This window comes from Emys orbicularis, chromosome 7, assembly GCF_028017835.1.
Source record: "Emys orbicularis isolate rEmyOrb1 chromosome 7, rEmyOrb1.hap1, whole genome shotgun sequence".
Lineage (NCBI taxonomy): Eukaryota > Metazoa > Chordata > Testudines > Emydidae > Emys > Emys orbicularis.
Genome location: NC_088689.1, coordinates 19,454,955 through 19,474,936, shown reverse-complemented (window position 1 = coordinate 19,474,936; position 19,982 = coordinate 19,454,955). Strand labels below are relative to the sequence as shown.

At 41.6% G+C, this 19,982-nt stretch overlaps 1 protein-coding gene across 1 annotated transcript in view; it reads right to left on the bottom strand.

Moving 5' to 3' along the window:
- LOC135881086 (deleted in malignant brain tumors 1 protein-like) overlaps nt 1-19,982 on the bottom strand; it is a 124,136-nt gene that overhangs the window by 90,768 nt on the left and 13,386 nt on the right. The window contains exons 7-13 of the mRNA XM_065407591.1: nt 19,797-19,826; nt 16,997-17,077; nt 15,839-15,856; nt 15,008-15,316; nt 13,763-13,801; nt 13,248-13,559; nt 3,144-3,455 (exon numbers count right to left, since the gene is read on the bottom strand). Of these exons, the coding sequence (XP_065263663.1) occupies nt 3,144-3,455; nt 13,248-13,559; nt 13,763-13,801; nt 15,008-15,316; nt 15,839-15,856; nt 16,997-17,077; nt 19,797-19,826 (1,101 nt within the window). The remainder of the gene's footprint in view (nt 1-3,143; nt 3,456-13,247; nt 13,560-13,762; nt 13,802-15,007; nt 15,317-15,838; nt 15,857-16,996; nt 17,078-19,796; nt 19,827-19,982) is intronic.

Genomic DNA, 19,982 nt, shown 5'->3' with positions numbered 1-19,982 from the left:
CCTGTATATGTGCATTTCACCATATTAAAATTTTACATCATGATGAATAACATGGAAGTGATGAGTTACCTGTTGATGGAGATCTTGTATGTGCAGCAGCTGCTAGGGTGAAACACAAGAAATTATAGCTTCAGTTATTAGTGCCATAGAGTTGGGCAAAATTTTTAGGCCAGAAGTTTTTTCATCTAAATTGCAGATTCGTCCACACCAAAATTTTGCGCCATTCATGCCAGTTTCAATTAATTGTTCAATTAAATAAAAACTTCAAACACTCCACTAGGAACATTTCTTTTTAAAAATATTAAAGAAATATTTCATTTTTTTTAGTTTGAAATGATTTTTAGTCTCAAAATGTCCTTTAAAAAAAAAAACCAAACAAACCTGTAAAACTAACTGAAATCAAACCAAAACAGTATGATTTTGTTCAAATAAAATGTTCTGAATTATTTGAAACGTTGATTTTTTTGAAATTGCTAATGAATGAAAAAAAAATCTGGTATTACGTTGGATGTATTTATAACATTTTAAGGGGAAATGACATTAGAAGCTGCATGACTTTCCTGGAGGATGTTATATTTCAAAAAAAGCAGAGCAAAATTTTGAAGAAACCATGTTTGTAATATCTTGTTAAGGGTAATCATAAGATTTGCTTGACTCACACTGACCCCAGTGAAAAACTTCCCAGAAAAATTTACCTTTCTTGATGGCTAAAGACTTAAATAGGTCTTTCATCTTTGGATCTCTGAGTGCTTCATGAAGTTGAGTAAGTCTCATTATCTCTATTTTACTTTTTAGGTGAATGAGGCATAAAGATGCCAAGTGGCATGGCAGATTCATGAATAAAGTAACAAACAGTCAGAAAAGTGCCTTAATGTCTCCTGGGAAATGACCTGTTTAGCTTCTGGGCAGAGAGGCTAGTAGGGAAATCTAAATGTGAGGATCTTGTTCTCTTCTAGGGAAGGAGTGATGGAACAGAAGCAAGAGAGAGTTGGATGGATTGCAGAAAACTATATTTACTCTCCACACCTCAGTGTTCCAGGGGAACAATATGCAAGAGTAGGGGTGTGTAATGGACCTGTACAGTTCAACAAATATACTGAGAAACATTTATTGCCTGTACCACGTTTGATATTTACCCTTCGTATTGCTATTCAACCTGTCCTTCCTCTCATTTCAGTTCATGTGGCAATTCTTCTATAAAACCATAGGCTAGATTTCAAAACATTTCTAGCACAGAACCCTATCAGAGAGAAACATTTTAATGAAAGCAGAATGAGTTAGCACTTACGAGTTGTGTACCAGGGCCATGATGGAGTGTATCCTGGTGTTCCTGCAGGAAGATAACAGAAACATAACTAGAGACCTATGGTGAATTTACACAGGAATGGCAAAATGCATATCCATTCTGCTAAATTCCAAATCCCCAACACCAAATCATGGAGTCACCAGAGCTCTTCAGTGAAACAACTGGAAGAATTTTTTTTAACCTGTGCAAAACATGTCTCCCAAGTCTTATTTTTCAAGCAGCTGAAGTGTTTTAGCTGAAACTTCCCAAAATACATCAGTCTCTGGGACAAATGGATTTGAGCCTTAATGGTTGGCAAAGTAATAGGCAACTAAAATCTGGATCTTATGATGGAAACTGTTAGGCAACCTCAACAATAAATGGTGGTACAAACGCTGCCTATAATAAATGTCAGTGGTGATCCTGTAGATGCGCATTTCAGCATATTACATTTTATGTAATATGGATAACATGTAAGCGATGAGTTACCTGTTGATGGAGATGTTGTATATCCAGCAGCTGCTAGGGTGAAATATGAGAAGTTATAGTTTCAGTTATTATTGTCTTGGAGCTTGAAATTGCAAATGAATGAAAAAAGACTCTGGTAGTAGCTTGGATGTACTTATAACATTTTAACTGCAAATAACATTAGAAGCTGCATGACAATCCTGGAGGATATTATGTTTCAAAAGAAGTAGAGCAAAACTTTGAAGACACCATGTTTGTAATATGTTGTGAAAGGTAATGATAAAATATAGTAAAATGCGCTTGACTCCCACTGAAGTCAATAAAAAAATTCCCCCAAAATTTACCTTTCTTAATGAGAAAAGATTATGGCTGAAACTTAAATAGGTCTTTCATCTTTGGATCTCTAAATGCTTCATGACCTTGAGTAAGTCTCATTATCCCTGTTTTACTTTTTGGATGACTGAGGCATAGAGAAGCGAAGTGGCATAGAAAAAGCATGAATAAAATCTAGGTTTCCCACATCCCATTTCCATGCCCTGTCCCCACTGCAGCATTCTACTTTCAAAGGAAGTGAGGTTACCAGAATGAAAAACTAACCCAGACTGACAGGAGATGCCCTTTGGAACTTCAGACTAATATCATTATTACTTGGCTATCCTTGGGTGCTACCCCCGCTCCCTCCCTTTTTTGTTGTTCTTGTAAATCTTTATTCCATGCTAGCAAAATCACATTTACTGGGGAACTAACTAGCTGGCTGGTTTAAGCATGGAACTAAAGTTTGAGGAAGTAGGAAAGTGGCCTTTTTAGTATAGGATTCAGTTCCAGAAACTGTATTTCATATATTGAAACCTCAGCGATGTGACTTTCACAAACATCTTAGACATGATGAAAACATATTCTGTGCCATTCATTGACCTTCATGTCACCTGCAAACACTTGGTATTTACCTGAGCAGATGACACCACTATCTTGTTGTTGTATATCTCTATTCTATGCTAGCAAAATCACATTCACCATGGAACTAACTGGATGGCTGGCTGAAGCATGGAACTAATGTTTGAGGAAGTAGAAAAGCGGCCTTTATGCTTCATGCTCTCTGTATGTGTGTGTATATATATCTCCTCAATATATGGTTCACTCTATATGCATCCGAAGAAGTGGGTTGTAGCCCACGAAAGCTTATGCTCTAATAAATTTGTTAGTCTCTAAGGTGCCACAAGTACTCCCGTTATTTTTGCGGATACAGACTAACACGGCTGCTACTCTGAAACCGGCCTTTATAGTATTTCATATTTTGAAAACTTTGTAATGTGACTTTCAAAATCATCTTACACATGGTGGAAAGCATGGTCATTTACCTGCAAGACACCTGCAAACTCTTGGTATTTACCTGAGCAGATGACACCGGCATCTTCTTGATGACCACAGTTATGAGAGAGCCATCCTGAATGAGGACAGTCCCATAGACTGTATTCCCATCCTCTGCAACTCACGTCATCCAGAACAATATTTCCTGAGCCTTGACCATAATAGGCACCGCTCTTTGCTGCAACACCATATCCACATCCAAGCTGCCTGCACACAACATTTGCGTCATTGAGATCCCAAGAATCATCACACACTGTCCCCCAGGATCCTGCGTAATAGACTTCAACACGACCTTCACATCTGCTCAATGAATTCACCAGTCTCAATGCCAGCCCTAAAATAGATTCAAGGAAATTATTATTAGCACATTAGTTAGTTCTTTCCCTCTTGGTAACATTGTGACAACTGGGGTCAATCTGACCCACATACGAAACCACATTGGACCACTTTTGTGGATTACATGTCCAGATCAGGTCACTCATCTGGATCAGTATGATGTCGAATCCCACAGTAAAAAAATAAATCTTAGTAAATCAAGGGTGAGACAGCACTTACCACTTGGTGTGGTTCTCACTGGAGGAAATGGCGTGCTTGCTGCAATGAGACAAAGGGACAATTAGAGAACAAAAGATCCTGAGCGTACTGAAAATAAATCAGATTAAAACTTCTAAGGAATATTTCTAGAACAGTGCACCAGACGTCTTACTGGAGTACAGATATATTATCTCTACTGCCGTCTTTCATTCATTGTGTTCATTAAAAAAAGCTCTTTTTTTTTCTCCCATGATGTGTTCTTCATAAGTTAATGTTGCTCACAGCTATTACCCCTGTGTTTTCTCTTCTGCTGTCGTTATCATGCTAGATATTTCCTTTCAAAATCAGTGGAAGGACCATATATTAACAGTCAGAAAAGTGCCTTAATGCTCCTGAGGAATGACCTATTTAGGTTCTGGCTAGAGAGGCTAGTAGGAAAATCTAAATGTGAGGATTTTGTTCTCTTCTAGGGAGGGAGTGATGGAACAGAAGTGAGAGTTGGATAGATTGAAGAAAACTGTATTTACTCTCCACATCTCAGTGTTCTGTGGGTACAATAAGGAAGTGTATGGGTGTGTAATGGACCTATACAGTTCAACAAATATACTGAGAAACATTTATTGCCTGTACCACGTTTGATATTTGCCCTTCGTATTGCTAATCAACCTGTCCTTTCTCTCGTTTTAGTTCATGTGGCAATTCTACTATAAAACCATAGGCTAGATTTCAAAACATTTCTAGCACAGAACCCTATCAGAGAGAAACATTTTAATGAAACCAGAATGAGTTAGCACTTGCCAGTTGTTGTGTACCAGGGCCATGATGGAGTGGATCCTGATGTTCCTGCAGGAAGATAACAGAAGCATAACTAGAAACCTATGGTGAATTTTCAGAGGAATGGCAAAATGCACATCCCTTCTGCCAAATTCCAAATCTCCACACTCAATCATGGAGCCACCAGACCTCTTGAAACAGTTGGAAGAATTTTTCTAATCTGGGGGGAAAAAACATGTTTTCCCTAATCTTATTTTTGTAACAGCTGAAATGTTTTAGTTGAAACTTCCCAAAATACCTCAGTCTCTGGGACAAATAGATTTGAGATTTAATGGTTGAAATTTGGCAAAGTAATAAGCAACTGAAATTTGGGTCTTATTATGGAAAGTGTTAATCAACCTCAACTATAAGTGGTGCTACCAGCTCTGTCTATAATAAAATTCAGTGATGATCCTGTACATGTTCATTTCAGCATATTAAAATTTTATATAAGGTGAATAACATGTAAGTAATGAGTTACCCGTTGATGGAGAAGTTGGATATCCAGCAGCAGCTAGGGAGAAACATATGAAATTATATAAACAGTTTTTAGTATTTATGAGTGCCGTAGAGCTGGGCAAAATTTTTAGGCCAAAACTTTTTTCATCAAAATTGCAGATTCGGCAACACCAAAACATTGCACAATTCATGCTAGTTTCAATTCATTGTTCAATTATACTACAGTTTCAAACACCCCACTAAGAATATTTGGTTTTGAAAATGTCAAAGAAATATTTCATTTATTTAGTTTGAAATTACTTTTAGTTTCAAAATTTCCTTTTTTTAAAAAAAACAACAAAAAACCAAACCTGTAAACTAGGTGAAATCAAACCAAAACATTGCGATTTTATTCAAATAAAATGTTTTGAATTGGCTGAAACATACTTTCCTCAACTTTTTGATTTACTGAAATTTTCATATATTTGGTTTTTGATCCAAACCAGAAATGATTTTTGAAATTGCTAATGAAAGAAAAAAATATCTGGTATTAACTTGGATGTATTTATAACATTTGAAGGGGAAATGACATTCGAAGCTGCATGACTTTCCTGGAGGATGTTATGTCTGAAAACAAGTAGAGTAAAACTTTGAAGACACCATGTTTGTAAAATCTTGTTAAGGGTTGTCCTAACTATAAAGGGAAGGGTAACAGCCCTCCTGTGTACAATACTATAAAATCCCTCCTGGCCAGAGACTCCAAAATCCTTTTACCTGTAAAGGGTTAAGAAGCTCAGGTAACCTGGCTGACACCTGACCCAAAGGACCAATAAGGGGACAAGATACTTTCAAATCTTGGTGCGGGGAAGGCTTTTGTTTGTGCTCTTTGTTTTGGTGAGAGTTCGCTCTTGGGACTAAGAGGGACCAGACATCAATCCAGGCTCTCCAAATCTTTCTGAACAAGTCTCTCCTATTTCAAACTTGTAAGTACAGCCAGGCAAGGCGTGTTAGTTTTATCTTTGTTTTCTCAACTTGTAAATGTACCTTTTGCTAGGGTGTTTACCTCTGTTTGCTGTAACTTTGAACCTAAGGCTAGAGGGGGGTCCTCTGGGCTCTTTGAGTTTGATTACCCTGTAAAGTTATTTTCCATCCTGATTTTACAGAGATGATTTTTACCTTTTTCTTTAATTAAAAGCCTTCTTTTTAAGAACCTGATTGATTTTCCCTGTTTTTTAGATCCAAGGGGGTTGGATCTTGATCCACCAGGAGTTGGTGGGAGAGAGGAGGGGGGGTGGTTAATTTCTCCTTGTTTTAAGATCCAAAGGGTTTGGATCTGTATTCACCAGGGAATTGGTGAAGAGTCTCTCAAGGCTACCCAGGGAAGGGAATTAGCACATTGGGAGTGGTGACAGCGGACCAGATCTAAGCTGGTAGTGAAGCTTAGAAGTTTTCATGCAGGCCCCCACATCTGTACCCTAAAGTTCAGAGTGGGGAAGGAGCCTTGACATGGTGGCAGAGCGGTGGGATCATTTTAAACCAAAAGCCAATAAGATTGTTTTTCTCCTTTCTAGCTGCTTGGAAAGCAGAGCTGAAGGTAGATGCATATCTTATCTATCCTTGCCTGAATGCAGAGGTGTTAAGTTTTTTTAACAAGGGTCTTTGTTAAGAGAAGGGTTCAAGCAGTGAGCAAACAGCTGGCAAAAGGAATTTGCAAGCTGAATTGTTTTTTTTTCTTTCTACCTCTCGGGGATAGCTAGTTAGAAAGTCTCTGTTACCTAAGCAGCCCTGAGCTGAGTGCATCCCAGTTTCAGTGAACTGCAGAGGGGGTGTGACCCAGCACAAGAAAACAGGAAAATGACTACCAGTGAAGCAGCTAACAAACTAGAACTGGCCAGACTAGAAGCAGAAGAAAATGAAAAGAAACATCAGAGACTGCTCCAATTAAAAAAACTCGAGAAAGAAGCTGCTGAGAGAGCTATGGAGCAGAGAGAAAAAGAGATGGAGCAAAGAGAAAAAGAGATGGAGGAGAGAGAAAGAGAGAGGAAGCATGAACTGGAATTAGCAAGGGCTAGGCAGAATAATCCAGCCAACCCCAGCAACCCCTCTCCAGGTACCTCTTCCCATCCCAGAAAATTCCCCACCTACAAGGCAGGCGATGATACTGAGGCCTTCTTAGAAAATTTTGAAAGGGCCTGCCTTGGGTACAGCATCACTACAGACCAGTACATGGTAGAGCTGAGGCCGCAGCTCAGTGGACCCTTAGCAGAGGTGGCGGCTGAAATGCCTAAGGAACACATGAACAGTTATGAACTTTTTAAAAACAAGGCCAGAATCAGAATGGGACTAACACCTGAACATGCCCGTCGGCGGTTCAGAGCCCTAAGGTGGAACCCAGACGTGTCATTTACCCGACATGCCTACCACATTGGGAAAAATTGGGATGCCTGGATATCAGGAGCAAGTGTTAAATCTACAGAAGAGTTGCCCTTCCTAATGCAAATGGAGCAGTTTTTAGAGGGTGTTCCTGAGGAAATAGAAAGGAACATCCTAGATGGGAAGCCCAAAACTGTAACCGAGGCGGGGGAGATTGGAGCCAAATGGGTGGAGGTGGCAGGAAAGAAAAAAACTAGTAGCAGTTGGAGCGAATATCAGAAGGGGTGACCCGAAACAAAACCTTACCACCAGGGACAACCCAAGGCCCCACCTACATCCCAAGGGAAACCCCAGACACCTTCTCACCCCACCACACCAGTCTCCACCAACCAACATCGCCCCGGTGATACCTTAGCAGGGCGATGTTTTAAATGTAATGAACTGGGACATATAAAGGCCCACTGCCCCAAGAACCCCAACCGATTACAGTTCATTACACCACAATCACACCAAAGATCCCCAGGCCCAGATGCCTCTCAAATACCCTCGGAGCGAAGGGAAACCTTGAGAGTGGGCAGAAAGAAGGTTATCATGTGGAGGGACACTGGGGCACAAGTGTCAACTATCCACCAATCCCTAGTGGACTCCAAACTCATCAACCCGGAGGCTCCGGTGACAATTCAACCCTTCATGTCACACTCTGTAACCTTGCCTACAGCCAAGTTACATGTCCAGTACAAGGGCTGGTCAGGAATGTGGACTTTTGCAGTCTATGACAATTATCCCATCCCCATGCTGCTGGGGGAAGACTTGGCCAACCATGTGAAGCTAGCCAAGAGGGTGGGAATAGTCACCCGCAGCCAGGCTAAGCAAGCTTTCACCCCCATCCCTGTTCCTGAGCCATCCACCAGGGCCCCGTCTGTGTTACCAGAGACCCAGACAAAGGTGGTGGAACCGGATCCCCTGCCAATGACTGCAACAGCCGTAGTGGATCCAATCCCAGAGACCCAGCCAAAGCCAGTCCCAGAACCGGAACTGGCAACACAACCAGCGCCAGAACCATTGCCAGCACTGAGTACAGCGTTTGCAAACCCGTCTACAACTCCAACACCAGAGGGCACCAGCAAGCCTGAACTGGCAGAAGCAGCAGATAACCCTACCCAAGAGGCTCAGCCAGAGCCTGAAATACAACATAGTGCACCAGCGGACAGCGGTTCACAGTCAACGGAAATAGCCCCAGCACCTGCATCGCTTCCAGAGGGACCAAGCCCAACTCCACAGTCCAAGGAGGAACTGATGTCTCCAACATCAAGGGAACAGTTCCAGGCCGAGCAGGAAGCAGATGACAGCCTTCAGAAAGCTTGGGCGGCGGCACGGAGCACCCCACCGCCTCTCAGCTCTTCTAACCGATCCCGGTTTGTTGTAGAACAAGGACTTTTATACAAGGAGACTCTTTCTGGTGGACACCAGGAAGACTGGCATCCTCAAAGACAGTTGGTAGTTCCCACTAAGTATCGGGTAAAGCTCTTGAGCTTAGCCCATGATCATCCCAGTGGCCATTCTGGGGTGAACAGAACCAAAGACCGGTTGGGGAAGTCCTTCCACTGGGAGGGAATGGGCAAGGACGTTGCTAATTATGTCCGGTCTTGTGAGGTGTGCCAACGAGTGGGAAAGCCCCAAGACCAGGTCAAAGCCCCTCTCCAGCCACTACCCATAATTGAGGTCCCATTTCAGCGAGTAGCTGTGGATATTCTGGGTCCTTTCCCAAAGAAGACACCCAGAGGAAAGCAGTACATACTGACTTTCATGGATTTTGCTACCCGATGGCTGGAAGCAGTAGCTCTAAGCAACACCAGGGCTAAAAGTGTGTGCCAGGCATTAGCAGACATTTTTGCCAGGGTAGGTTGGCCCTCCGACATCCTTACAGATTCAGGAACTAATTTCCTGGCAGGGACCATGAAAAACCTGTGGGAAGCTCATGGGGTGAATCACTTGGTTGCCACCCCTTACCACCATCAAACCAATGGCCTGGTGGAGAGATTTAATGGAACTTTGGGGGCCATGATACGTAAATTCGTAAATGAACACTCCAATGATTGGGACCTAGTGTTGCAGCAGTTGCTTTTTGCCTACAGGGCTGTACCACATCCTAGTTTAGGGTTTTCACCATTTTAACTTGTGTATGGCCGCGAGGTTAAGGGGCCATTGCAGTTGGTGAAGCAGCAATGGGAGGGGTTTACGCCTTCTCCAGGAACTAACATTCTAAACTTTGTAAGCAACCTACAAAGCACCCTCCGACACTCTTTAGCCCTTGCTAAAGATAACCTAAAGGATGCTCAGAAAGAGCAAAAGGCCTGGTATGATAAACATTCCAGAGAATGGTCCTTCAAAGTAGGAGACCAAGTCATGGTCTTAAAGGCGCTCCAGGCCCATAAAATGGAAGCGTCGTGGGAAGGACCATTCACGGTCCAGGAGCGCCTAGGAGCTGTTAACTATCTCATAGCATCCCCCACCTCCAACATAAAGCCTAAAATATACCATGTTAATTCTCTTAAGCCCTTTTATTCCAGAGAATTAAAGGTTTTCCAGTTTACAGCCCAGGAAACAGATGACGTGGAGTGGCCTGAAGGTGTCTACTACAAAGGAAAAAGTGACGGTGGTGTGGAAGAAGTGAACCTCTCCGTGACCCTTGGACGTCTGCAGCGGCAGCAGATCAAGGAGCTGTGCACTAGCTTTGCGCCAATGTTCTCAGCCACCCCAGGACGGACCGAACGGGCATACCACTCCATTGACACAGGTAATGCTCACTCAATTAGAACCCCACCCTACCGGGAGTCACCTCATGCCCAAACTGCTATAAAAAGGGAGATCCAGGACATGCTACAGATGGGTATAATCCACTCCTCTAAGAGTGCATGGGCATCTCCAGTGGTTCTAGTTCCCAAACCAGATGGGGAAATACGCTTTTGCGTGGACTACCATAAGCTAAATGCTGTAACTCGTCCTGACAACTATCCAATGCCACGCACAGATGAGCTATTGGAGAAATTGGGACATGCCCAATTCATCTCTACCTTAGACTTAACCAAGGGGTACTGGCAAGTACCACTAGATGAACCTGCCAAGGAAAGGTCAGCCTTCGTCACCCAGGCAGGGGTGTATGAATTCAATGTACTCCCTTTCAGGCTGCGAAATGCACCCGCCACCTTCCAAAGACTTGTAGATGGTCTCCTAGCAGGATTGGGAGAATCTGCAGTTGCTTACCTCGATGATGTGGCCATTTTTTCTGATTCATGGGCAGAACACCTGGAGCACCTGGAAAAAGTCTTTGAGCGCATCAGGCAGGCAGGACTAACTGTTAAGGCTAAAAAGTGTCAAATAGGCCAAAACAGAGTGACTTACTTGGGGCACCAGGTGGGTCAAGGAACTATAAATCCCCTACAGGCCAAAGTGGATGCTATCCAAAAGTGGCCGGTTCCAAAGTGAAAGAAACAGGTCCAATCCTTCTTAGGCTTGGCCGGATATTATAGGCGATTTGTACCACACTATAGCCAAATCGCCGCCCCACTGACAGACCTAACCAGAAAGAAACAGCCAAATGCAGTTCAGTGGACTGATGAGTGTCAAAAGGCCTTTAACCAGCTTAAGGCGACACTCATGTCTGACCCTGTGCTAAGGGCCCCAGACTTTGACAAACCATTCCTAGTAACCACAGATGCGTCCGAGCGGGGTGTGGGAGCAGTTTTAATGCAGGAAGGACCGGATCAAGAATTCCATCCTGTCGTGTTTCTCAGCAAGAAACTGTCTGAGAGGGAAAGCCACTGATCAATCAGCGAAAAGGAATGCTACGCCATTGTGTACGCGCTAGAAAAGCTACGCCCATAAGTTTGGGGACGGCGTTTCCAACTACAAACCGACCATGCTGCGCTAACGTGGCTTCATACCGCCAAGGGGAATAACAAAAAACTTCTTCGGTGGAGTTTAGCTCTCCAAGATTTTGATTTTGAAATACAACACATTTCAGGAGCTTCTAACAAAGTGGCTGATGCACTCTCCCGGGAAAGTTTCCCAGAATCAACTGGTTAAAAATTGTTCTTGGAATGTGGGACATATTGTTAGTTTTTATATAATCAGTAGTATGTCTAAAGGTGCATGTGTCTTATTAACTCTGTTTTCTCCTAGAGCTCCAGGAAGAAATCACAGCCAGTGTGGAACCGGCTGTCCAACACTATCTGTGATTTGGGGGGCGTGTCATAACTATAAAGGGAAGGGTAACAGCCCTCCTGTGTACAATACTATAAAATCCTTCCTGGCCAGAGACTCCAAAATCCTTTTACCTGTAAAGGGTTAAGAAGCTCAGGTAACCTGGCTGACACCTGACCCAAAGGACCAATAAGGGGACAAGATACTTTCAAATCTTGGTGGGGGGAAGGCTTTTGTTTGTGCTCTTTGTTTTGGTGAGAGTTCGCTCTTGGGACTAAGAGGGACCAGACATCAATCCAGGCTCTCCAAATCTTTCTGAACAAGTCTCTCCTATTTCAAACTTGTAAGTACAGCCAGGCAAGGTGTGTTAGTTTTATCTTTGTTTTCTCAACTTGTAAATGTACCTTTTGCTAGGGTGTTTACCTCTGTTTGCTGTAACTTTGAACCTAAGGCTAGAGGGGGGTCCTCTGGGCTCTTTGAGTTGATTACCCTGTAAAGTTATTTTCCATCCTGATTTTACAGAGATGATTTTTACCTTTTTCTTTAATTAAAAGCCTTCTTTTTAAGAACCTGATTGATTTTCCCTGTTTTTTAGATCCAAGGGGGTTGGATCTTGATCCACCAGGAGTTGGTGGGAGAGAGGAGGGGGGATGGTTAATTTCTCCTTGTTTTAAGATCCAAGGGGTTTGGATCTGTATTCACCAGGGAATTGGTGAAGAGTCTCTCAAGGCTACCCAGGGAAGGGAATTAGCACATTGGGAGTGGTGGCAGCGGACCAGATCTAAGCTGGTAGTGAAGCTTAGAAGTTTTCATGCAGGCCCCCACATCTCTACCCTAAAGTTCAGAGTGGGGAAGGAGCCTTGACAAGGGTCATCATAAAATGTGCTTGACTCCCACTGAGCTAAATGAAAAAATTCCCAGAAAATTTTACCTTTCTTGATGGCAAAAGATTACGGCTGAAACTTAAATAGGTTTTTCATCTTTGGATCTCTAAGTGCTTCATGAAGTTGAGTATATCTCATTATCTCTATTTTACTTTTTAGGTGAATGAGGCATAAAGAAGCTAAGTGGCATGGCAGAATCATGAATAAAATCTAGGTTTCCCACATCCCATTTCCATGCCCTATCACCACTGCAGTTTTCTACTTTCAAAGGAAGTGAGGTTACCAGAACGGAAAACTAACCCTGGTTGACAGATGCTCCCCATTGGAACTCCAGACTAATATCATCATAACTTGGCTATCCTGGGGTGCTTCCCCTCCCCCCGCCCCTTTTTTTTTGGTATATCTTTAATCTATGCTAGCACAATCACATTCACCATGAAACTAACTGGCTGGCTGGCTGGCTGAAGCATGGAACTAATGTTTGAGGAAGTAGAAAAGTGGCCTTTTTAGTATATTAGATCCAGTTCCAAAAACTGTATTTCATATTTTGAAAACTTTGTAATGTGACTTTCAAAAACATCTTAGATATGGTGGAAAGCATGGTCATTTACCTGCAAGACACCTGCAAACTTTTGAGTCCTGTGGCACCTTTAAGACTAACAGATGTATTGGAGCATAAGCTTTCGTGGGTGAATGCCCACTTCGTCGGATGCATGTCACATGCATGTCACATGCATCCGACGAAGTGGGCATTCACCCACGAAAGCTTATGCTCCAATACATCTGTTAGTCTTAAAGGTGCCACAGGACTCTCTGTTGCTTTTTACAGATCCAGACTAACACGGCTACCCCTCTGATACCTACAAACTCTTGGTAATTACCTGAGCAGATGACACCGGCATCTTCAGAATGACCACAGTTATGAGAGAGCCATCCTGAATGAGGACAGTCCCATAAACTGTATTCCGATCCTATGCACCTCACGTCATCCAGAACAATATTTCCTGAGCCTTGACCATAATAGGCATTGGTCTTTGCTGCAACACCATATCCACATCCAAGCTGCCGGCACACAACATTTGCGTCATTGAGATCCCAAGAATCATCGCACACTGTCCCCCAGGATCCTGCGTAATAGACTTCAACACGACCTTCACATCTGCTAAATGAATTCACCAGTCTCAATGCCAGCCCTAAAATAGATTCAAGGAAATTATTATTAGCACATTAGTTAGTTCTTTCCCTCTTGGTAACACTGTGACAACTGGGGTCACATACGAAACCACATTGGACCACTTCTGGGGATTACATGTCCAAATTAGGTCACACATCTGGATCAGTATGACGTTGAATAAAAAAATAAATCTTAGTAAATCAAGGGCGAGACAGCACTTACCACTTGGTGTGGTTCTCACTGGAGGAAACAGAGTGCTTGCTGCAATGAGACAAAGGCACAATTAGAGAAGACATTTATGAAAATGACAATGGATCCTGCTATTGTGCTATCAAGGAGATGAACATGCAATAGAAATAGCCAATGATATGCAAGAGCAGAGGAACAGCAAAACATGTCTAAATCCCAGCCTGTGGATGCACATTGGCAATTTAAGAAAACCTCCTGAACAATTTTAAGACAAATATTATAGATCAACATAACAACAATAATATTTAGAACTTTTATATAGGGCCATTGATTAATCGCAGTTAACTCACACGATTAACTCCAAAAAATTAATCGCGATTAAAAAAAATGTGTGGTGATTTGTCGCACTTTTAATAGCACTGTTAAACAATAGAATACCAATTGAAATGTATTAAATATTTGTGGATGAAGAGACATGAAGAGAAGTCGTCCAAATTCTTACTAGTAGCAGCACACTACTTTGATGGATTGGGGCCAGAGTACCTTGCAGGAAAGGAATTTTTGTCATAAAGTATTAATCTTGAGTTACCTGTTTCTGTAGGTGGGGTCATTCCAGAATCTGTTAGTGTAGAAACAGGAAATATTTAATGGGTCTTTCATTGAGGATGGCATTTTTCAGAACAGAGCAGAAGTTTGACACAGCATGTTTGCAAAAATGTAATCATGTTAATTATTAGCATAATATTCAAATATAATAAAATTATGCTTCTACTAGGCTTAAACCAACTCCCACTGAAGTTAAATGGAAGTTGGATAGGGCCCATATAGACCAAGTTGATAAGACTCCTGACCTACACATGTCCTAAAAAGACTGGTGTAAATGGTGGATATCTGTAACTTGAAGTCTTTAAATCAAGATTTGAGGTCTTCAGTAACTCAGCCAGAGATTATGAGCCTTTTGCAGGAGTGAGTGGCTGAGGTTCTGTGGCCTGTGGTGTCGAAGAGGCCAGACTAGATGATCAGGATGGTCCCTTCTGACCTTAAAATCTATATCACTCGCCAGCATCATCTACATCAACAGCTAATGCACTTTTCATTAAAGTATGGTTAATATATTTAAGTGTATGTTAGTGAGGAATGTGACATTTTTCTGTCATGATAAAACAAATTGTAAAGCAAAGAACTTAAAAACATAATCCTTAGTCTATTTTACAGTAATCACAAAGCCGATTAACTTAGTATGAAAGCTACAGAGTTCGAAGAAAAAAGAATATGTACCTGAACATATGACACCAGCATCTCCATAAAAACCACATGTATTCGGCCAATTTTCATGAGGGCAATACCACAAAACGTCTTCAGAGCCAGTGCATCTCACATTAGTCATCCAAGGACTTGTCCAGCCTTCACCAAAATAGCTATTTCTCAGAGCAGCAACAGGCTCGCCACAGCCCAGTTGCCTGCACACAACTCGTGCGTCGTTCATGTCCCACAAATCACCACAAACTTTTACCCAGCCTCCAAAGTGAAGGATTTCAACACGACCTGCACAGCGGTTTGGCCCATTTGCAAGTCCTAGCACCAGATCTGTGAAAGACACAAATCAATAGATTGCTAGACTATTTGTCCATTTTCACATGGAGATGTCTTAATACTTCTTGGTTACCAATTAAAATTTGCCCCATATTGGCAATGCAATGCCATTTATTGAGAAGCTAGTCATCCTCCTTTAGCTCCTGGCTGGCCATAGCACTATCCTAGTTGACACGATTGTCTCAGCAGAGAGGCCAACGACTCAGTGGTCAATGTGCCTCACCCGAGACGTCCCACCAAATGAGGAAGGTTGGTCCGCGTAGCCATGGCTTGTGCTGTGTTTTTTCTGTGAATGAATAGGAGACTTTGGGCTCCAGCACTCTGAACTATCTCTGCCAAGCATGAAACTCACTTCACGTTTCCAGGGTTCAATTTTAATGTCATTACAATCATAATTAAATTCACAGGGCATTGTCATTTTCCAAGCCACAACACAGAAAGTTGTTAGCTAAATGCATAACATTGTAAATTAAAATCAATATAAATGTAAACAATACTGTATGTAGACAGACTCACCATCACCCATAGTTTCAACTGAAAAAAAGCACATAACACAAACTATATTAGTACAAAATACTTAGGCTCCTAGAAAGCGTTTTCTTTTTTCCAGTATAACTGCAGTAACTTGTCCAAAAAGCATAAATTTTTCCAACATACAATATTGTCTGGCACTAAGAACTTCATACGGGGTCCACACTGTGTGTGCCCCAAAACTCTGCTCATGGTGCTCCCTGTACCCCTGCAGAAAGGGAGGTTAATGGCAAGGTGTGAGAGGGGCTGGCTGTTCTGTGATTACATTCTCTCCCATGAAGAGCTACTGCCTCCAGGGTTACAGTGGCATATCAGAGCAGCTCTGACTTCAGACTCCCGTAGATATTCCCAGCCCCCTCTGAAACCTTCCTCTGCCATCAGTCCCTGCAAAAACTCTCTGGTCACTACAACTAAATTCGATACATTGCCTCACATCACGGTGCTTCTTTAAGCCCTCATCTTTCTATTTTAATCCATGTGACAATACTTAGGTCCAAGCCGAGACTAACTAAAGTGTCCAAGGAATATTTTTGATATAATGACCAGATGTCTTACATCTGAGTCCAGATATATTACATCCACTGCCTTCTTCATTCACTGCATTCATCAAAAACACTGATCATTTTTTTCTCCTATGATACATTCTTCCAAAGCTCACATTACCCACCGTTATTATACATATGCTTTGTATTCTGCAGTCATAGAATCACAGATGATTACGGTTGGAAGAGACCTCAGGAGGTCATCTAGTCCAACCCCCTGCTCAAAGCAGGACCGATCCCAATTCAATTATCCCAGCCAGGGCTTTTTCAAGCCGGGTATTAAAAAACTCTAAAGATGGAGATTCCACCACCTCCCTAGGTAACCCATTCCAGTGCTTCACCATCCTCCTAGTGGGGGAAATAGTTTTTCCTAATACCTAACCTAGACCTCCCCCACTGCAACTTGAGACCATTAATCCTTGTTCTGTCACATCTGCCACCACTAAGAACAGCCTAGCTCCATCATCCAGTCATCGTGCTAGTGATTTCATTTCAGTTAATATGGTCATTAAACTGTAAAATTCTATTCTATATTTTCAGTAGGTGGGTACAATATAAAATAGATACAATATTAGTAAAGCAAAGATAAAATAGAGCTTACAAGTGGTGGTTGGCTCTGGCGTCGTAGTTGTAGTGGTGTCAGGAGTGGTTGTAGTAGTTTCATAAGTGGATGTAGTGCTCTCTTTTGAGAAAACAAAGACAAAAATAGTTCGGATGAACATGGAGAAGAAAGGCAAGAGTGCGAGAAGAATGGCGGATGTGTTGTGATCGGCGCAGTCTTAATGACAGCTGAAGACCGATCGATCCAGGTGATCCATTGGCTTGAGTGGAGTGACACCAATTTATATCAACTGAGGATGTGGCCTAAACATTATTTTAAATTAGCATTGTAATACATCCGAAGAGAGATCCCATCATCCATTGTGCAAGAGACGTCCCTTCAGTCAGAGATAGCATGGAGTCAACCCCTTGGGTGTCAATTGCAAGATTTTATATATATCAGTTTTGCTCAATATTTTTTCATTTCATTGTGTTATAATCATGACACTCAAACAGACTCGTCTTTCATCTGCAAAATGACCCCATGAACAAGATATTTACGTGCCAGATACACTAAAGATTCACACATATGTCCCTTCATACTTCAACCACCATTCCAGACAGGGCCGGCTCCATGCACCAGCTGAGCAAGCAGGTGCTTGGGGTGGCCAAGGGAAAGGGTCGGCACCTTGGGCTCTTCAGCGACAATTCGGCAGAGGGTCCCTGTGCCTCTCGGAGGGAAGGACCTGCCGCCGGATTGTCGCCAAATAAGAAAGCGACGCGGTGGAGCTGCCGTTGGAGTGCTGCCGATCGCGGTTTTTTTTTTCCCGCCGCTTGGGGCGGCAAAAACCCTGGAGCTGGCCCTGATTCCAGAGTATATGTGTCCATGCTGATGACGGGTTCTGCTTGATAATGATTCAAAACAGTGCGGACCAATGCATGTTCATTTTCATCATCTGAGTCAGATGCCACCAGCAGAGAAGATTGATTTTCTTTTTTTGGTGGTTCAGATTCTGAAGATTCCGCATCAAAATGTTGCTCTTTTAAGACTTCTGAAAGCATGTTCCACACCTCATCCCTCTCAGATTTTGGAAGGCACTTCAGATTCTTAAACCTTGGGTCGAGTTCTATATCTATCCTTAGAAATCTCACATTGGTACCTTCTTTGCGTTTTGTGAAATCTGCAGTGAAAGTGTTCTTAAAATTAACAACATGCTGGGTCATCATCCGAGACTGCTATAACATGAAATATATGGCAGTATAGGGGTAAAACAGAGCAGGAGGCATACAATTCTCCCCCAAGGAGTTCAGTCACAAATTTAATTAACCCATAAATTTTTTTAACGAGCGTCATCAGCATGGAAGCATGTCCTCTGGAATGGTGGATGAAGCATGAAAGGGCATAAGAATGTTTAGCATATCATGCATGTAAATACCTTGCAATGCCGGCTACAAAAGTGCCATGTGAATGCCTATTGTCACTTTCAAGTGACATTGTAAATAAGAAGCAGGCAACATTATCTCCCGTAAATGTAAACAAACTTGTTTGTCTTAGTGATTGGCTGAACAAGAAATAGGACTGAGTGGACTTGTAGGCTCTAAAGTTTTACACTGTTTTGTCTTTGAGTGCAGTTATGTTAACAAAAATAATCTATATTTGTAAATTGCACTTTCACGATAAAGAGATTGCACTACAGTACTTGGATGATGTGGACTGAAAAATACTATTTCTTTTGTTTATCATTTTTACAGTGCAAATATTTGTAATCAAAATTAATAATATAAAGTGAGCATGGTACACTTTGTATTCTGTGTTGTAACTGAAGTCAATATATTTGAAAATGTAGAAAAACATCCAAAAATATTTAATACATTTTAATTGGTATTCTATTGTTTAACAGTGCTATTAAAACTATGATTAATCACTATTCATTTTTTATTGCAATTAATTTTTTGATTTAATTGCATGAGTTAACTGTGATTAATCAACAGCCCTAGTATATAGTGAAGGAATTTGTATCTGTTTGTTTCTTTTTCTTTGAACAATTATTGTAGTTTAAAGGTGTCTTCTAAATTGTTCATCTATTTAATACTGGGTAATTTGATGAATGTCCCAAATGGTCAAGGAACCTTGCAGAGCCAGATCCCCTGCTAGTGTACAATGGTGTAGATACATTGACTTGGATCAGCGACACCAATTCAAATGGGGTGAGGATCTGGACTAAACATTATTACAGAGATAAATATATTCAAAATGGTGCCACAGACACTAGTGGAAGGAATTTTTCCTTTTTTATTATTTAGTATCAACTAAACAGGGGCTTATATCTAGATGTGTAGTTCTTGTGAATTCCATGCCCACAACTATAGTTTTGGGTACATCAGCTTTTTCCTGTATTACCTGAGGAGTACTTGTTACAGTTTTAATACCCACACCAAAGAAGATAAAACTTTTCAGTGCCTACCATGAAGATCAATACTTTCAAAACATTACATTGTTTCTTTATCAGCAAGAAAAAAATGTTAAAGATTGCATCTAACCTCTCCTTTGTTTAAATTCTTAATAGTAGCAGCACAACTTCTTGTATCGCAGTATTATATAAGTGCATTTAAACACTGAAGTACAGATTACGGAGATGTGCAGTTCAACATATAGAACCTATTCTGCCAGGTACTGAGCAGTCTAGCTTTGGTCCAGCAAAACATTGAAGCTGAAGTAGTCTCACCAGCTGCAATGGCACTATTTATGGGCATATATTTAAGCCTGTGCTTAAGTACTTTGCTGAATTAGAGCCAGATTGCTCAGCATCTAGCAGGCTCAAGTCCGTAATTTACAAGGAAAAGTATAAATCTTGAGTTACCTGTTTCTGGAGGCGCTGTTAGTCCAGAACCTGTTGATGCAGAAATATCAGACATTTTAGATATGGGACATTCCTATTGGATGGGTCTTTCATTGAGGATGTCATGTTTCAAATCAACAGAGCAGAAGCATGAAACACCATGTTTACAAAAATTTAATTATATTAATCATTAGGATAACCATCAGG